The sequence below is a fragment of the Phoxinus phoxinus genome (genome assembly GCF_949152265.1).
Source record: "Phoxinus phoxinus genome assembly, chromosome: 1".
Lineage (NCBI taxonomy): Eukaryota > Metazoa > Chordata > Actinopteri > Cypriniformes > Leuciscidae > Phoxinus > Phoxinus phoxinus.
The window spans coordinates 9,343,950-9,365,300 of NC_136876.1; the positions used below are offsets into that span (position 1 = coordinate 9,343,950).

The 21,351-nt window shown below is 36.1% G+C and overlaps 1 protein-coding gene across 1 annotated transcript in view; it reads left to right on the top strand.

Annotated features, from left to right (window-relative positions):
• The window catches only part of LOC307000631 (uncharacterized protein), a 426,328-nt gene extending 406,232 nt beyond the window's left edge, over positions 1 to 20,096 (top strand). Inside the window, exon 2 of the mRNA XM_079616357.1 lies at positions 18,606 to 20,096. Coding sequence (XP_079472483.1) covers positions 18,606 to 19,966 — 1,361 coding nt within the window. The 3' untranslated portion in view covers positions 19,967 to 20,096. The remainder of the gene's footprint in view (positions 1 to 18,605) is intronic.
• Positions 20,097 to 21,351: the final 1,255 nt, after the last annotated feature.

The window sequence follows — 21,351 nt, forward strand, 5'->3', positions numbered from 1 at the left end:
GAAAGATGATCATCATCACCTTATCTGTTACCCAGTGCTTAATTTGTAAAGTGGGAGGTCCCGGAGCGCAGAGGGGGGGTGGATCCGGCGACTCAAAACGGGGGTTTGAGGAAACGGAACAAAAAAAAAAACAAAAAAAAAATTACACTGGCTACGTAGCTTCTCTGCAGGGACAGCATGTGCTGCTAGATCATTGACGGGGAGCTGCGCAAAACTTAGTCACTAAATATTTAATATTCAGTTAAAGATCACAATTAAAGTTTTAATTTTATTAAATTGAACAAGCGCAGCATTCAATCAAATAGGCCTGCCGCCTATTCTAAAAGATGTAGGCTATTATTAATAATAATGTTATTTCAACACAATATCTCGTTATTTCGAAATGATATGCGTGCGTGCATCTGTAAATCCGGTGACACGTGTATTGATTTTTATTAATAAACAAGTGTTTTCTCTAAAAGTGTCGACTCGGCTGCAAAGATGGAAGTTGACGATCGCCATCTCCGTGTGAACGCGCTTATAGAGAAATGCACATAAATAAGCCTAATAATGGATTATCAGAGAGTAGCCTTTTTCTTTTTTCGTTTTGAATTATTTCGTTTAAAGACATTTCAAGCTTTGTGTATTTGTCATGTCTGTGTGAGGCATACACTGAGTTTCGTTAAGTTAGGATGTGCTCTAGTTCACGTGCAATGCAAGTGAGCGCGCGGGCGCCTCCGTTATATTTGTTTCGTCGGCCTATTCATTAAATACAGGCAATTGGTTGATGAAAAATTGATTAAAATTAAGATACAATTTATACAAAACGAAATTCACTTTAAAGAAAGGCTTTCTATAACAACTTCAACGGTCAAAATCATGTCTGACCCGCTCCATGTCTCACATTGCGCATCTTACTCGGTCGTGCTGTTCACTTTTCATAAATCAACATAAATGAAAAAAAAAAAAAAACATTATAATATTTTAACAAATATGAAACGCGCTTTTTTTAATGGCTACAACAGTATAGTAGGCCTACATAGCCTACTCTCTATTTGTAAAAATTTCTGCACATTAATTTAATTCTGAATTTTACACACACAAGTTGAAAGGCATTTGTTCAAAAAAAAGTTCACGGATAATTGTGCATGCATTTATTAGCCTAATCATTATGATACTAAAATCCTAACAAATAGGCTATGTACAAAAAATCAGATGAGCCCATAATATGACCGGTTAAGCATTTTCCTCCCATAGAAAACCATTAGGCTATAAGAACGCTTAATGTGGCTTAATGCAGATTAGAATGTCCCCTTATTTATGTCGAAATAACGAGATATCGATACTAGGCTACTGTGTCCACCGTGGTCTCCTTTTTGATCAGCGGAAACGATTTTTGCTTGTTTGGGATCTGACTGTCCAGCGTATTTGAAAAAGTTAAGCAAACTTTCCTGTCTTTTTGACATTTTTCCCCCGAGTGAAACGTTTGAGGCTAACAGCAATCTCAACTCGTACAACAAGCGCGCAAGTCATGCGTCACAAACATTGAACACTACACAAACTTTAGTGACACAGGAGGTGCCGGATCCAATAAAAAAGGTTCCGGATCCAATGTCGGAGGTGCCGGAACATGTTCCGGCGTGTTCCGGCTCAAATTAAGCCCTGCTGTTACCACTGAAATGCAGATGTAATGTATTTCCATATTTAAGCACTGTATCACACAAGTTGCAACTTACATCTGTGTCATTCTGTTTGGTGAAATCCCACACACTACTCTTCCTCGCACGCTTCCTCCTGTCGTCTGCCCTGGCTCTAACCTCGAGTGTGTTAGCCTGTAGTCTTTACTTTTTGCAAACCTTGTGAGCACGCGAGCCCAAACGCTGTGACCTCGCGCCAAATGTTTTTATTGGTTTATTAAATACAAACGGGCGAGTTATGACAAATTGAGTGAGAGGGATTTGTTCACTTCACACAAAAAGATCTTGGAATGTGACGGCTAACTAGGGGTGTGCGATATTACGATTTTTGATCGTGGACGATTAAAATGTGTCCACGATCTGCTTTTGAAGAAATATCGTAGGATCGTCCATTTTATCAGTTTGCATTTCTGGCGCCTCCGTCTCAACATACTGTACAGCGCGACGTATATCCACATGAAATGCAGAGGAACGGGACACTGTAGTTCATAAAAATTAATTATTTGCATGTGCTTTAAAGCCTTGCCGGTTAAACATGCCATTCGCTGCTGATGGGCTATTCTAACGGGCGCTTTTCTGAAACACCCGAGGCGCACATGCACTAAAAGCCTGTCTAACAGCGTCTGCTGGGCTAAGTTATCTTTCGAGTCTTATTGCACTAATACTGTCAAATACACACAAGGTTTACATAAACAAAGTTGGTTATGTCTAAAGTGAAAGAACAATAGAAAAAATTAAGAAAAAATCTGCTTGTCAAATGCGTGTTGACTCGTTGCGCGCAGATCTTAAAGAGACAGTAGCCCTAATAGTAAACATGCAGCCGCTTGTCCTTAAAGGGACAGTTACCCAAAAATAAAAATTCTGTCATTATTTACTCACTCTCTAATGTTGTTCCAAACCTGTATTAATTTCTTTCTTGTGCTGAACACAAAAGAAGATATTTTGAGGAGTGTGGCTAACCGGGCGGTTGCTGGTCCCCATTGACTACCATAGTGGGAAAAAACTATTATGGAAGTCTCTGGGGTACATCAACTGTTTGGTTACCCACATTCTTCCAAATAACTTTTATTTTCAACAGAAGAGGGAGACTTATTCGGGTTTAAAACGGCTTGAGAGAATTTCAATCTTTGGAGAACTATGCTTGTTAATAAAACAACAAAATACAAAGAGCATCTCACTCACTCTTGACTGAGAACTTTAATAGTAGCTTTAATAAGAATCAATGTAAAATGTATACAGTGAAGTCTATGTTGTTGTTTTTTTTTTTCATATTTGTTCATTTAATTACTTTCTTCAATGCTGTTAAATACACCTGTAGCTGAAAAAATAAAGCACTGTTTATTTAATTTGTATATTAAGTTGTGTATGTGTATCTTTGTTCTTAATTTTTAATAACAAAGAAAATGACAAAGATTTTTTATCTTCGCCACTTTGGCCTAAATGTCTGCCATTCTTTTTTATTTTATATTTTGTCACCTAAGGCTTTGTTTTTAAAATAGGGACATTTGTATGGCTGTGATGCTCAGTCACTTGCAAAATAGTAAAACCAACATGAAAAGGAATCGTGATAAAATCATTAATCGTGATTTTCCTGAAAAAAATCGTGATATGATATTTTTGCCATATCGCCCACCCCTACGGCTAACTGTACTAGCGTTTAGTCCACTGTCTATAATAACCTAATTTAGAGATCACTTTTTTGTGTGTTTTTTTTACCGAATACCAACAACTTTGATCGGTTAACGTTGATACGGTCAACCATCGGTCAAACGGTCATCGGTTAACATCATAACAATATAAGTAAGGAATAATTGACGACAGGCCGTTGAATTATTATAAAAAATAATGCACACCCGAGGTGGTAATGCGGTCACGACGCGAAGCGGAGTGGCCGTTACACCTCGGGTGTGCATTATTTTTATAATAATTCAACGGCCTGGAGTCAATTATTCCGCTTATACTACAGTTACCACACCTCGAAATATTGTTCAGATGATGTATTTCAAGACGTTTGTAAAGTTTTTGTCATTAAAACGCTCTTGTATGTAGGACTAATTCCTTGCGCATCTAAACCCATGCTCCGTTGCTAATTCCAAAACGTCATTTTAGAGTTAGCAACGGAGGTTTGAGCCGCTGATAGCAGCTGGACACACACGTAACGACTAGAAACATTCTCTGACTGTGAATGCAGCATATTTTAAACACCGCTGTGAACACAGACTGAACGCGCTGAAAACGCGTGCATGATCAGTCTTAAGTATCAAATTACATCCATAACCAGCCTTAGAGAGAAGCATGTGCGTCAATATTATTATTTATTTATTAATTCAATTCGTTTTAATTAATTAGTTCATTCTTTTTTTCTATTAGTGACAGTAGACTAGACTAATAAATGAAACACAAAGCCCTTTTAACAAGTATAGGCCTATCAATTTTATTTATTTGTTATATTATCTTCAATAATTACGAAAACCCGTGCAACAGGACTATCAATTTATTTAAATATTCAGTTTAATTTTCTATTGATTATGAATAGGACTGTTTACTTTATTTATTAAAATTAAACTGCATGTTTTCATTGATTGTGAAGTTAGACATTGAAAATTGCAGATCAAGCGCATGGGGCTGCAGCTTTTTCTTGTTATGAATTGTATCGTATTGTCCGTTATTACAGTTGACTACGCGAAGTGATATGGAACTGTAATGAGGTCAAGAACTGCCTGGAACTACTTTAGCCGTGCGGTTCCCTGAAAATAATTGCACACCTCAGAACGTTCGTCAACCAATCAGATTCAAGCATTCAACAGCCCTGTAGTATAATATAAATTAACAGCATTGTTAAAGAAGCGTGACAGGCCATCGGAATCTAATTATCTAGGCAAGCATAGAGATATCAATTAAAAAAAAGAAAGTGACGTTTTTTTTCTTTCATTCTTTTGGTGATTTCATTGTCTCTGGGAATCCTCTGAATAAACATGTCTTCCTGTGATGACTACTTTATCTGAGATCTCACTGATTACTACAGAAAGTGTATTTAATGATAATAACAACACTAACCTGATGCCTTCCACCAGTTTTCGTTCCTTGGGTCTGGCTGAAAGAATCTCCATGTCATTAACCAGACCAGGTTTAACACCCTGCATTTAAACAAAAAGGTTATCAATAAACACACATATCCATACACAGAATCAAAGTACCCTGTTAGAAACATTAGTTACCATGGTTCTTGGCTTATGCCACTTCTGTTCAGCATCTGTGTGTTGGGGGAACTGAGTTGATTCTTAGCTGGCAATAATGTGCAGTCTGATACAACAGTGCTGCCACATGATTACACAAAGCTGGCAGCTTTGCATCTGCACAGGACGGGCATCCGTAAGCACAATCTGAAAATACACAAATCTGTTACAATAGGAGACAAAGATATACTTTCAGTTTTTAAAAAAAGGAGAATGCATGAGAACGTTTGACAACACAAACAAATATAAATATGTACCATCAACATATAAAGATGGCATAAAAAAAAATAACTGCTAAACAATTTGTAAGAGCTAAGATTGTAGCCAAATTATTATTACTATTATTTATCTCACTTTACTCAACAGTGCACACAGAACGTGTGTCAATGCAGCGACAAAACAGAACTCAGTTTCTGTGAATCCCAGTGCTTAGCATACTTAAATATCGATAAATATTGTATGGTATGGTAAATGAAATATGTCTTTTAAATAGATTACATGCGATGATTCACAGAAACTTGATCTGACGAACGGAACCTGTCTCATGAACCAGCCTGCACTGAACCTGCAAGATAACTTTCCCTTACGCTCAAGCTATGAGGCTTTTGGCTTTTCCTCTTTAATCTGTAGCACTCAGCCCTAATGGTTACCTCTCCTGTGTATGAATCCTTGTTTGAAACTGACATTGACAAAGGCGTTAGGAAAATTGGATGTGACTGACACATAATAGTAGACAGACCGTTACACCTGCTGCGCTAATAGTAGACAGACAGACAGACCGTTACACCTGCTGCGCTAATAGTAGACAGACAGACAGACCGTTACACCTGCTGCGCTAGCGTTAGATAGCATGCATGCTACTAAGGGCATGTAAACACAGTAACACACTACACGTCCAGATCTTACCTTCATAATTGTGGATGTAGCTTGAAACGTAAAGCTTGAAGCCCTTCTCCTTCTTGGTGGTCGATGTATAGGTTAGTGTTTGGAAAACACTAGGGACATCTTGAAGTGAACGAGTGAAAAACGCCATAGTTGCCATTGACGCTACGCGCCGGATGTGATCTATCTGGCTGATTTCGAATGTGGAAGAGAGGGTGCATATAGCCTATTGTCCTTGAAATAGTGGTCAAGAACCCCCCCACCCCAACACAAAAATGGTTTTGGCCTCTGTTCAAAATTTGATGTTGTCATTTGATTTTGTGCACATTTGAATTGTAACGTGCTGATCTACCCGGCGGGACAGGAGTTGGCATGCGCTTGATGCATGTTTTATATTTTCTTTCTTTTATTCCTCTTTGATGATGTGGACATAGGCTTTATTTCACTATCCATGTTTCAACGAAGATGATGTGCCTTTTTATGTTGCACTTTAAGTTGTTTTTCATTAATGGCCATTCGTCCATGTTTAAAGGAAGGAGATATGCCTTTTTATGTTGCACTTTAAGTTGTTTTTCATTAATTAGGCTATGTTAAAAAGAATATATTATGCCTTGTGCACTTTAAATTGATTTTATATATTTTAATTTAATCATTTAAAAGTGTTAATAAACTAAAAGACAAAACTTATGTTTATTTGTCTTGTCTTTTTTTTTTTTTGGCTGATCCGAAAAATGATCCGATCCGTGAGTTTTTTTTAATCCGTAGCACCCCTAGTGACGACTCGAAAGATAGCTTTATTCTGTATGTTTTTCTGTGCCGACCCAAAGCGTGCAATAGCTTTAATAAGGATTAATTATATTTAATACAAATACATTTTAATTGTCTGCTTGAAAGAATAAATAATTATGTATAAGCTATTAGATATTATTGTATATTATTGTATGTCACAGTGCTAAATCTGTGTCTGTATTGCAAGTTCAAACTTTAAAAAAAAGAAGAAGCATATTAACAGGTTACTAGAGGTTTTCTACGGGAATATAATGGGTTTTGGAAATTTTAGAGAAATTCTAAATTAATGCATTATGCTACAGTTGAACTAAATCTATTCGATTTTAGTCGACTATCTCCTGTAGCCTACATATATCTGGGCGATTAAGATTATCTTGTCCCGGGCCCAGGCAAGACTGTCAGCTGGCCTGTTTAGCGGTAACAGTTATATATATATATATATTTTGCTAAATATTGTGCTTTGTAAATGCACCATACGTCATTGCCTCTTTTATATCATGTATAAATGTATACCGGTATTATGGTGGACGGTATGATATGGCACACCAAAATAATCTTTATGAACCTCTACAGGCAAATAACTACAACGCCATAATATATTCATCTAAATATAGTTCGACTTCATTAACTATTATTTGCAATAAAGTAATTCCATCATTAACATGTTACAGATTTGTATACAGAAACTTACAATGATCATAAAACTCATCAAAATAAAGAAAATGTAACGTTTCCTGTGTTAAACTAATTTTAGGCTATATTGATCTAAATTCCGATGAAATTATAGATTAATAATGTCCCACCTTTACTCCCCCATTACTCATACAGGGGCATTATAAGTGCTAGAATAGACATCGATTTTAAATTTCGACAAAGAAATAAAGGTTAACATGAAAATGGCAACGCGGCAACACTTGAGATCAATTCTCCTCACAAATATCAAACTTTGACTTGACAATCAGTAACAGTTTTCACTCCAAACATCGAGACAATCACACAAACGAACACAAACTCGCTCAGGTCTGAATGAACTCGACATATTCTCCTCATGCTTGCTGCTGCTGCACTACATGTTTATTTCAGTGAGAAGACGCCAGAAAAGACGCACAAATATCGCTGTGATCGATGAAACCAATACAGAAATGAGTCTGTCGCTTAATCAAACTGTATAGAGTGTGTGTGATGGTTGTTAAATACCGTGAACTGCTCTCCTCACCTCAGAAGACTCGACGCTGAAACTCACTCAATGACTGAAGAAATAGCGCGCGCGATGGCGTCATCTGTCTCAAACGCACGCGCGTACGGGACACAACAGAGCAATTCTATCTGTACATTGACTTTGTTTGAAGTGAAATTAAAAAAAAAAAAAAAAAACGGGACACAACAGCAGAGCCAAACTGATGCCGGAAGTGGGCGGAGCAAAGCGTTATTTTCAAACAACGTTATTTTAAAACGATTTAATGGAAAATATATATTTTATATATATATATATATATCAAATATTATAAAAGATACGAATTATGTTTTGTCCTATTAACAAAATACAATATACTATAGGCCTATAAAGAAATATTAATCGTTTTTTAAAAGTTAAAATTATACTTTATCCATTTGTTTTGTTGTGTCAAATGATTACAAATATAAATTTAACAAAGCTTAATTTTTTTTAAAACAAAGCTTGAATGAACATTTGATTTAATTGAAAAGCATGTTTAAATGTGTTTTTTCCCTCTGAAATAGCAAAAGCATCACATGAGCTGTACCAGCTCCAAATAAAAAGCCTAATAGTAATTAAATAAAAATACAAAATCGAACTAAAAAAAAATATTATATAAAACAAAATCAAACCAAAGAAAATAAATCTTATAAAAGTTATGCAGGCACACATTAACAATAATTGTGAAGTGACAAATAAATAAAATAAATCAAAACTCCACGCACATGAGTTAATCCTGAGGCGGCCTTTTTGTTAGCAGTTTTTAAGTATTTTTGATGGGACAAATTGAATAAAAGAGCCTTTCATGTTTCGTTTCTAGTTCAAAGAAGACATGGAAGTTTTTCTTTACGAGTGTCATGATGAAAGGGGCCTCAGGATTAACTCATGTGCGTGGAGTTTTGATTTATTTGATTTTTATTTTATTTATTTTTTAGGCTATTTATTTGGAGCTGGTACAGCTCAGTGTGTGATGCTTTTCCTATTTCGTAGGGGGGAAAAAAACACATTTTATTTAAATGAATCATTTTTGTGGCAACGAGGGCATAGTGTTTTGAATAGCCTATAACCTATGTATTATTATTATTAGTTTAATACACTTTTTGTGCAGTTTTGTTTGCCATTTTTCTTTTCTTTTTTTACTTTTGTATATAGGGGGGGGGGGGGGGGGCAAACTCTGGATTTATTTGGGTATTGCTAGATCCTATACCTATCCAAGTATTACATAATAAACTAAAAGAAAGTGCAAAAAATAATTAAACAAACATCACTGTGTAAGAGACACTCAGAGTCAAATTATAAAAAGAGAAGTATTTATTCTTGCAAGAATAGGAGCAGTCTAATACACAGTTGTTACCTTGTGCAGAAGAGCAAATCCTCGTCCATGTCTCTTTCAGTGGCCGGAAAGTTTCTGCATTTTAGTTTTAGTAATTGCACTAAATGTAAGCTTCGATAAGCTTCAACTCCAACATGATCCGCTCTGTTACAGTCGCCATTGCTTGTCGTGGCCTAAACTTAAATAGCCTTAAATAGTTATATGTGATCGTGAATTAGTCAAACCTTTAAGAGAAAACATTTTCCCACCTCAGACATGAAATTCAAATCGGTGCTTTTTCTGTATTTTTTTTCTTAAGTCAAGTCAAGAATATTTGTATATCGCTTTTCACAATACAGATTTGTATCAAAGCAGCTTCACAGTATTAAATCAAAATAATAATTTAATACTGTGAAGCTGCTTTGATACAATCTGCATTGTGAAAAGCGCTATACAAATATTGGGGGCCACAACAGGGGGTCAATACAACATATTGGGGGTTTATTTTGTCTTCTTATCATGAAAATATTAATAAAAACTATCAAATAACAGTTCAACAACAAAATAAACACACACACATATATATATATATATATATATATATATATATATATATATATATATAGAGAGAGAGAGAGAGAGAGAGAGAGAGAGAGAGAGATGTATATCTATATATATGTATGTATATTTTAGTTAAAGTAGACCAACATATGATTATATTAGCAGCAACATTTTGGTATTTGTTTTTGGTACACTTTTTATTTGTTTGATATTCAATGAAAATGTAATGATATGCAATGAAAATTTATTTATTCTACTATGAATTTGTCCATGACAGGGTGGACATATTTTATGGTTTGCTCGTATATTGTCAGCTTGCAGTTAATTCATAAAAAGTGCTGGAGCTTGACCAATATGCATGTCTAACAGCATAATTTCTCCTTAATACAACATGAAGTTAAATGGAAAATCTCAGATTTTTTGGGGAAAATTGTGAAGTCTCAAGACACTTTATGGTGATTTTGACCCATACCCAACCGGATCAAGCGCGTTTCAAGTTTTTATGGACATTTCATATACTCTAGTGCTCTAAACACGAACCAGCACTGTGTATAGGCACATATTTAACCCTTAATCAGTGTTTAAAACGAATAACATTTTTGGTGTTTGGGGTCCGATACACCTCAAACATTTACAGAGCGATTGCATAAGGTAAAAAACTACCAAATATCCACAAAACGCAGCATAAATGTATAGTTGAGAAGTAAATAAAAAAAAAATATATAGGCTATAGTTTGCCTTATAAAAAAATGTATATTACATTTTTTATAAGGCAAACTATATATTTTTTTTTTTATTTACTTCTCAACTATACATTTGTGTTGCTTTTTTGTGGATATTTGGTAGTTTTTTTTTACCTATTTACTACACAATTACTTAACTACGCCATAAATTGGCTCATGAAAAATTATTTTTTTTATGAAAAAATCACTTAAATGATGATCTTAATTAAATGTAAATTGCTTTTGGACATTGCTCTATGTGTTAGGGATATAATGCTGCCATCTGCAGGTTTGTGGAAAAACTTAAAGAAAGAAAGTGCATTGACCACATATATCCAATAGAGGTCCATAGGGACTCGTTTCATTTTTCTTGATGCTTCAACTTCTCACAACTTTATGATATATATATATTTTTTATATAAAAGCTTTTTCATTTTAAAGCTTAGAATCTCAGCTTTTTAATACATCCAAGCACTTTGATCAACTCTTAACGAGTGCTGAGTAGAAACAGTGCATATTATTATGTTTGAGTGTGCTGCATATGTGAGGGGGAGAAGAGAGTTAATTCAAGAATTGGGATGGATGGGAATTGATGGGAGTTCAATAAAAAATATTGTTAGGAAACGAGGCAATACAATCAAGAGTCCATGAAATATTATTTAAATATCGAAAAGATACAGGAACAATGAATATAATCGAGTTGTTGTTTATTAATATGATTATTATTTTTATTATTATTATTTATTTATTAAACTATTTATTTATTATTTTTCCTTCACCTCATTGATTCATTTCAATTCTTCCAAAACTATGTGCACTTCAGTCACACTCCAGATCAGTAGGTGACCATAAAACAGAAGAAGACGTCACCAAAACACGTCATGCGCGTTCACGTGGAAGGCAGTTGAATTTGTCTATAATAAACACATGCGTCAATATTGCCTTATAGCAATTTGAGCCCGAATCAGAGTCAGATAATATTAGTGGAGAGGAATCGAGCAGAACTTGTGCACGGACGGCTGTTACAGGACGTTTCAGAAAGGTATGTTTTTTTGTATACGTCTCATTCTTTTTATACACGCTGTTATTTGTAAATGCTATTGCTTATGCTAATGATACTATTTATGTTAAAACACGCAAAAATGTCCATGCATTTCATACGATCGTTCTACTACATCATAATATTACAATCCTCGGAGTCGAAGGAATTATTTGATCAGCTCTCACACACTCTCTACAAAACGAATAACCGCCGCCAGAAGTTTTTTTCAAAGCGAAATGGACGCGCGAATGCATTCAAAATGTTCAAGCGTCAAACTAGACGCGGCAGGCGCGAATTTGACGCGCTATTCGCGTCCGGTGTGAACGCACAGTCAGACAGCGCGCGAACACTGAATGGTCTTTCACGTGTTGCGCTTGTACGGATGAATTCACACAAAACTATGTAAAAACGCCCGTTTTAGCGAGTATCCTAGTAAACAAAGTTTATGTCTCAAGTAAACGTAGACAGTATAATTCAGAATGGGGTCCGTGCGTTCGGTCTTAAAGGTGCAGCAGTTTAATTAATCTGCTGCTGTGTTTTAATGTTAATCAAACAGTTTAATTAATCTGCTGCTGTGTTTTAATGTTAATCAAACAGTTTAATTAATCTTCTGCTGTGTTTTAATGTTAATCAAACAAAGGACAAATAAATTACTCTCTGCTCTTGACTAAATAGGCTACCCTATGCGTGAGATCCTGTCAGCAGCGGCTGGTCTTAAAGTGACAGCAATTCAGAAAGGTACAGGTAAATATGACATTTATTATGGGTTTAAATGAGTAGGCTAAATTAGAATTAAAAGTTGTTATAATTTTTAAGCCTAATAAATGTTTACAATTTTGGGACAAATAATTTTTATTGAGACATAGCCTAGCTTTATCAGTGATACTCGGGGCCGGATTAAGAGTTCAGAGGCCCCTGGGCACAATGACTTGTAGGAATACTGACGAACAACAATGACATTTTCATCTTGGATCTGTATTATGATGTAGCCTATATGTTAAAACAAGCACTCTTGACACTTTGCAAATGGGTCAGCTTGCAATTAAATTTTGATGTGGGATGTAGTTTTTTAGTCTGTTTTTAAAAAAAAAAATCTTGGAGTCCTTACGCAGGTGATGTCGCAAGGAGGCTATGTGGTGATGTCGTTATGAATTTAAGGAAGGAAAATTAATTGTAGTTCCTAATATTAATTTAATAACAATACTAGCTTTACAATAATAATAATAATAACTATAGGGATGTTAAAGGAACACTCCGACTTTTTGGGACTTTATCCTATTCAACTTATCCCCCAGAGTTAGATAAGTCCATACATACCTTTTTCATCTCCGTGCGTATTTTGTCACTTATTTGGATTAGTATGCTAGCTGCAACCATTTACATCCAGACTTTGTGCTAAGCTAGGCTAGCGGTGGGTGCGTCAAACAGACTTATAGCACGCACGGAGATGAAAAAGGTATGTATGGACTTATCTAACTCTGGGGGATAAGTTGAATAGCCTAAAGTCCCAAAAAGTCGGAGTGTTCCTTTAACGATGAATCGACGATCAATTAATACATTTAATCGATAGAACTTATCGATAATCGATTAAGCAGGTTTATGCGTGTGTGCTGCTCAACCGCGAAACATGTAAAGCGAGCGCGTCGGAGTTATGTTTTATACATCATTGTGAATGAGGTTTAGCCTAGTTGCCGCATTGCTCTAGGAAGAGCGCGTCTGCAACATGAGTAATTCAGAATGAATGGCACGTAACTTAGTTCAAGTTCACTTGTGCATGAATTCGTGTAAGAATTTTTTGCAGATATAATTTGTAATATTATGTTTATTTTGAATATATCTGATTCATCTTATATAAGATGTTTCTTTTAGTTAAATAACGTGCTAGCAAAGTGCTCCAGTTTAACGGTAGCAGATTCATTCAGCGCGCGCAGTTGTTCCAGGGAGAGCGCGTCCACAACAGTCACACATTCTGACAAGCACGCATCTGAGGCGGCGTTTAGGGCTGGGTACCGAGTCTCGATACTTTTTAGGTACCGACCGAATTGCCTCGATACTATCGAGTATCGAAAAATGACATGTTGTTCGGTTCCAGATTTCGATACCTAAGGAGTTAACTCGTCAACGTCAGTGCTCAAACAAATACATATGAAATGCACAACGACACACATAAAGTCGCTCACGCACATACACGCAAACTCTATTCACACGAAACGCGCGGAACTCTCCGCGCACACTCATATGAGACGCGCGCGCGCACGCACAAACTCTCGACACGCATACTTGAGACGCGAGCACACGTAGGGGAGAGTGGGGTAAAATGAGCCAGTGGGTAAGTTGACCCACCCCCTGTTTCTAGGCAACTATGCACATTTGGTGTCATGGGACCATACATTTTGAAAGGCTCCATCATTTATATATTGCTGTGAAGATGTGAAGCACATGGGACAAAAGGGAAGTTGTCTTTTCCACAAAAACACCTTTTTTGCTTGATAAAGTAAATTTTCTGCATTTCAGGTATATTAGCCGTTTTGTCACAGCAAATTGATCTAGGTCTAAAGTTGTGTATGGTACATGTTAGTGATTTGACAACATTTAAAACCATGTGAATCATTAAGCTAAAGGTTATCCAGAATTGCTAAGCTAGGTCGTTTTTACCAAAAATGGTGACTATGGGGCAAAGTGAGCCAGATGATGTGGGGTAAATTGAACCAGTGGTTCAACCTTTTTGAAATGGAGAAAATCGACTGAAATGTGTTGAAATAAAATGTCTTTGTATAAGCAACATATTAAACTGCAATTAACATTTATATGCCCTAATATTTCATAAAAACGATAGCCTACAGTCGGCCGAAATATGAAAGACAATATTTTGTTGACTGGTTTTGGATAAATTATAAAGTTTTTTAAAAATAGACTACTGCTACATCAAATAAGGTTAGCAATTTCTGCTCATATGCCTATATATACAATATATATAGCCTATATTATATATATATATATATATATATATATATATATATATATATATATATATATATATATACAATATATATATATATATATATATATATATATATACACAGTATTTTTTTTTGTCAAAATAAAGTCATCAACTAAGATGTTACTATAGTAGCCTATTTGTTCCAATGTAGGCTATATTCAAATAAATGAATACATATACTAAAATGTAGGCCTATAATTTATTTTTTACAAAGAAAGAGTACACTTGAAATATTGTTGAAATTGTAACTGTTGTTGTAATTGTAATCTTTTTAATAAAATAGCAAAACATATATTTACAAGGTAGATGTAAGCTAAATCTTAAAAGGTCAATATAAGCCTTCTTTATTATTTGTATTGTGCTTTATATGAGTGACACATTTGGGGAGAAGATTTTGTTTTTTTAATAACCATGCATAAACATTATTCTCTCAAAAATACAAACATGTACATACATGTTGCTCACATATTATGGTAGCCCTGTTTTGTGCTAAATAGTGCATTTCCACCTTTGCCATTAATATGTGTATAAGCAACTGAAAAAAGCACAAATGTCAGGGCATTTCAAAACATCCCAAGGGCCCCAAAAACACCTCAGACCCCAGAGGGTTAACATTGTTTAGAAAGGTAAGTGTGTTATTAAATTATTATTTTAAAGAGGCAAGTTTTTTTTATATTATTATGCTTGCATAAAAAAGTGAAAGATAGGATGGTCAATTTACCCCCAGACGGCTCAATTTACCCACTGACTGAATCAACTTACCCCTAACCTGGGGTAAGTTGATTCACATGTACACTTTTTTTTCTGAGGTCATATTTTCAAGGCTCTTTGTCATAGGTGCATTTTTTATTTTTCAGTTTATAGGCAACATCCCAAATTAACAGTGGATGTCTTCATTGTACTTCTGTCTCAATTTCCCTTGCCTTGAGATCCACATAAGTAAAAACTGGCTCATCTTACCCCACTCTCCCCTACATACACACACACAAACTCTCCGTGCACATATTCATAGACGCGAGCACACACACACAAACTCTCCGCGCACATATTCATATGAGACGCGAGCACACACACATAATACCTTAAAGATGTGGAAAAGTCGATCAAAAGTGTGGGTACATTTCTCCAGGCTCGATGCCAACAGCGCGCGATGCAGTATTTGCAGTAAAATAATTGCTGCAAAGACCGGTACCACGACAAATACGATGAAGACCTTGACAGTGCACGGAGTAAACATAAGAGCAGAAAGTTGCTCCGTCTTCGACTGGTAAATGAAGAGATACCTTGTTGATCATTCCAGTTTTTATATTGCAATAAATAATAACCTACTGAATGTACACTGCCGTTCAAAAATGTGTTGGTTAGTCCGAATTTTTTTTCAGTAAGGATGCATTAAAGTTATCAAATGTGAGATTAAAACATGTGTAATGTTACAACATATTTAGTTTTTAAATAAATGCTTTTCTTTTGATTTTTTTTTAGTCATCAAAGAATCATGAAAAAAATGTATCATAGTTTCCAAAATATTAAGCAGCAAACTGTTTTCATATTTCTGAAGGGTCATGTGACACCGAAGTAATGATTTTGAAAATTCAGCTTTGACATCACAGGAATAAATTACGTTGTGAAATATATTCAAATACTATTTTAAATTGTAATACTATTTCACAATATTACTTAGGTTTTACTGTTTTTTTATTTAAAAAATTCAGCTTTGGTGAGCATGAGCTCTTTATAAAACATTTTTTGTTCCTTTGTGCTCTGGCTAAGGAGCATGAGTCAAACTGAAAAAATAGAACCAAAGTTTTTCTGAGGTAATGTTTAATGTAATCTTGTTAAAATGGATTTCATAAAATTGGTATCGAAAAAAGTATCGTTAGGAACCGGTATCGAAACTGAGGTATCGAAATTGGCATCGGATCGAAAGATTTTGAACAATACCCAGCCCTAGCGGCGTTGGTGACGCGTTATATTAGTCGTTATATTTGTTTATTAAATTATTATTTTAATTAAATTATCAATCACATCGAAACATTTTACAATCATACTAGCCCTTCATTTAGATTAAAAACCATTCTCATTCATTTGGTGAGGAATAGTGTTGTTAAGGTACGAAAATTTCAGTATTCGGTACCAGACATGGGGACTTGTGACTTGGACTCGAGTCGCTATTTTTATGACTTGACAAAAAATAAAATACTTGAGACTTGACTCGGACTTGGAAGTTAAAGACTCGGGACTTGACTTGAGACACGATGACTTGAATGACTTGAGTGTTAATCACATCATGTCTTCAGTTTAAATATAAAATATATAAATTATTTTAAAAAATAAAGTTGATCCAGCTGGAGCGCAGGCTGAGAATAGCGTTGTCATGACTGGATCACGACATCAGTCATGCCCTCTCGTACCTTACGCACACCACGCCCACTTAGATCAGATCAACATGTCAGCCGGAGGGGTACTGATCGGGTCATCGCTTTCGGCTTCAAGAATTTTTCACAAGATGGCAAAAGATTTAAGAACAATTCTGCCCAGTAAGTACTTGTCAATTTGTTAATGTTATCTGGTTAGTTGGTAGTTAGCTAATGTAATAATAGCTAAAGTAGCCATTAAAGGTTGTATCAGCGATTTCAAGCCCAAAAAAGGCCCAAACATAAATAATCATATTCATCTAATCTTTCCTAACGATCCGCTAGATGCCCGCCCCATGAGCAGGCCGTCAAAAAACGCGTCTCTGTAGGCAGCCTAGGCTCCGAGATCTGTACACAAAAACAATTGCTACCAACAAGTGTTAACCAACCACTCAAAGGCAAAATAAAGTGTTCCAACCAATAACCGACGAGATGCGCGCGCGTGTGTGTGTGTGTGAAAGAGAGAGATGAGAAATGTAAGAAAGTTTAATGTTGTACGTAAACTGTGTTTGAGAGAGAGGGAGGTCTTCAGAGAGGAGTCTGTTGGATGTTAAGCTGTTATTTGTTTTATGGACTCAATGTTGAACATTTAAAACATTTCAAACACTGTTGGCAGAAGTGAAAAAGTTACAATTTTGTTTGATTCCATGATGTATTTTACTGAACATTACAATGCAAATCCAAATTATTGTCATTTACTGACAGTTCCTTATATCTTGTCTTTTCACTTTATTAAGATCAGATTCTGCAGTTAAAATTACAATAAGGTGACTTGACTTGGACTTGACTTGACTTACTACAGGACTTGACTTGACTTGACTTGCCCAAGAAAAAAATACTTTGGACTTACTTGAGACTTGAAGGTTAAGACTTTAGACTTACTTGAGATTTGCACATGTGTGACTTGGTCCCATCTCTGTTCGGTACCAATACCCGTGAAAATCCACGGTTCTCTGTACCAATTTCGGTACCAAAGCTTAACTTAGATTAAATTTGCATATATTAAAGTGTATATCCAGTTGTTAGATAACATTAGATAAAATGACCTAACAATAGTTATACTGAAGCAATTATTCTCCTTGGGGTAATTCAAAAGAATGTAGCCTAATAATTAGGGGTGTCACGATTCTCCAAATCCTCGATTCGATTACATTTTAATCAGGAACAACAGGGGCGTAAAACTGTTTGGGGCATATATCTACCGGCTCCAGGTCTGCAGCCTCCCCGTATAGTTTTTTTCTGCTTGACAAGCCGACCGAACGTGACATGGGGGCGTGGCAGCATCGACGATTCCATTTTTTAATTCGATGATCGAGATAGTGACTTAATTTCGATCGATTTAGATTTAAAATCGAAATCGTGACACCCTTACTAATAATACATTTTTAAAATCAAAAGTTTTATCCAGGAGATAAAACGTGTTTTATTTGACTTGACTGTCCTTTTATTTAATTTTAAAAGGCCTTTTAAACTAGATACAACCGCATATGATACCACTTTAGGGGGCGTTCACATATCGCGTTTTATGCGCGTGCAAATTCGTTATTTCAAATGTAGGCGCGCTGGAAGATCAGTGTACCTCAGTCATGGAAAGTTTCAGGGAAGTATAAATTAATTTAGAAAAATACTTAAATTGTACTATTTTATAGCAGTTGTCTGTTGCATCTGTGATCATTTTTATCTCCATTCACTCCATATTTCTCTCTTTGAATTATTTAGAAAATTTGTAGTTGAAAGTTTTTCTTTCATTTCAGACCCGATGGAAGTGAAGGAGGAGAGTGAAGAACTGAGTGAAGTGAAGGAGGAGAGTGAAGAACTGAGAGAAGTGAAGGAGGAGAGTGAAGAACTGAGTGAAGTGAAGGAGGAAAGTGAAGAACTGAGAGAAGTGAAGGAGGAGAGTGAAATACTGAGAGAAGTGAAGGAGGAGAGTGAAGAACTGAGTGAAGTGGATGAGGAGAGTGAAGAACTGAGTGAAGTGGATGAGGAGAGTGAAGAACTGAGAGAAGTGAAGGAGGAGAGTGAAATACTGAGAGAAGTGAAGGAGGAGAGTGAAGAACTGAGTGAAGTGGAGGAGGAGAGTGAAGAACTGACTGAAGTGGAGGAGGAACATCATGTCAAACCTGGAGAAAAACCTTTGAGTCACTCAAAGACTAAAAATACATTTTTAAAGAAAAGAAGAGCAGAGAAATCTACAACCTGCACTCAGTGTGAAAAGGGAACAACTTCTCTCCAGTGTGAACTGTCATGTGACTCATGTAATCAACGTGGAAAGAGTTTCACATGCAAACATAAACTAGAGCGTCACATGAGAGTTCACACCGAAGACAAGCCGTTCATGTGTGATCACTGTGAGAAGAGTTCCAGTTGTTTAGCACACCTGAAGAGACACATGAGAGTTCATACAGGAAAGAAGCCATATCTATGCAATCAATGTGGGAAGAAATTCAGACAATCATCAGCCCTTAATGTTCACATGAGGATCCACACCGGCGAGAAGCCGTTCATGTGTGATCAGTGTGAAAAGAGATTCTCAAACAAAAGTCATCTTAAAAGTCACATGAGAGTTCACACTGGAGAGAAGCCGTTCACATGTGATCAGTGCGGGAAAACGTTTATGAACGCATCAAACCTGAAGAGACACCTGACAGTTCATACGAAGGAGAAGCCACATTCATGTTCTGTGTGTGGAAAGAGTTTTTCACTGCTGCTATATTTACAAAGACATCAGAAAATACACACTGGTGTGAGAGAGTACATGTGCTTTGAGTGTGAGAAGACTTTTGCTACAGGGAGAGATTTAAAAGTGCACCAGAGAATTCACACTGGAGAAAAACCTTACAAGTGTTCACACTGCGACAAGAGATTCAGTTGTTCATCATCTCTGAAAAGACATGAGAGGATCCACACTGGAGAAAAACCTTACAAGTGTTCACACTGTGTCACGAGATTCAGTCGATCAGAACATCTGAAAACACATGAGAGGATCCACAGCAGAGAGAAGCTGCACACGTGTGATCAGTGTGGATTGAGTTTCTCTAATAAAACTCGCCTGAAGATACACATGAAGATCCATGCAGTGGAGAAACCACATCACCCCAGTCTGAGATCACGGTAAGAAGTTAAAATGTACTGAGACGGTTTCAGGACGAACCCGCACCGGGATTTTTTTTTTTTTGTCAATTATTGAATGAAAAATGACCAATCCAGTGAAAGAAAAGGATGATGCAAAAGGTATGAAAAGGAAGCGGAAAGGAAAAGGAGAGCGCGGCCGGTAACAGTGGAGGCAGCCGTTGAGTCGACAGTCACGGCTCGTGTTTCTCTTGATTCATGCACAAATCTTTCTTCTGAAGATTTACGTGGTGGTGAACGAACAAGAAAGCTGATGTGAGTCTACCTGTGTGGAACTTTTCAACGCATGCAGTTTTGGGTCAACAGAACGAACCAAAGGGATTATTCGCTAGTTTTGTGGACCCTTCTGACACGAGCCGCAGAGCGTTGCCTGTTCCTTAAGCCTTACCTCAGGACAGGTACTCCCAAACATTTCACCTCAAGCTCCCCAAAAGACTTCCTGAGGCCTTCTTGCATTCATTCCAGTGATACACACACACACACCCACACACACAAACATTTACTCACTAAACGCACTTGCAAGTCCGGCTAAGAGCGAACGCGTTTGTTTTGTTCCTTGTTTTTTTTGTATATGATGATTTTTTTAATGTGACGATCTGTGAGTGTTACTAAATGTGATATCTTTGGTTATATTTTTGCATTTATTTTGTTGAGAAACAGACTTTTTGAATGAACAGACTATTAATTAATCGAGTTCATCACAAAAACTACATCAAAGGCATTGATTTGTTTATTGTACCAAATCTTTGTGTGACTTTTTGTTTTTGTTTTTTTTGTTAAAGGAATAATACAGATATTTACACTGAATATGTTTTGTGTGAGATGTTTTAGTAACACTTTACAATAAGGTTCGTTAGTTAACATGAACTAATAATGAACTGCACTACACTATGAACTGTTATAAACATGAACCTCGTCTGAAACACAAAGGAGGAGGTGTTGCTGTAATTGATAGTAATATTTTCAAAACCACTAAGAAATCTAGTTTTAAATATAATTATTTTGAAGTGTTGGTGCTTAATTTAAAAATATATAGGCTAGTGTAAATGATAAATCACGTTTGAAAATTCTGCTGGCTACTGTATACAGGCCACCAGGGTACCATATAGACTTTATCAAAGAATTTGCGGACTTTCTATCAGAATTAGTATTGGCTGCAGATAAAGTAATAATTGTTGGTGATTTTAATATACATAGAAAATGAAAAAGATGCATTGGGATTGGCATTTAAAGACCATTGTAAACTCAATTGGAGTTAGACAACATGTGTCAGGACCGACTCATTGACTACGTTTACATGCAGCCAATAACCCCTTTCAAAACCGGGTTATTAGCAATAACCCGGTCGCGCACGGCCATGTAAACACCGGC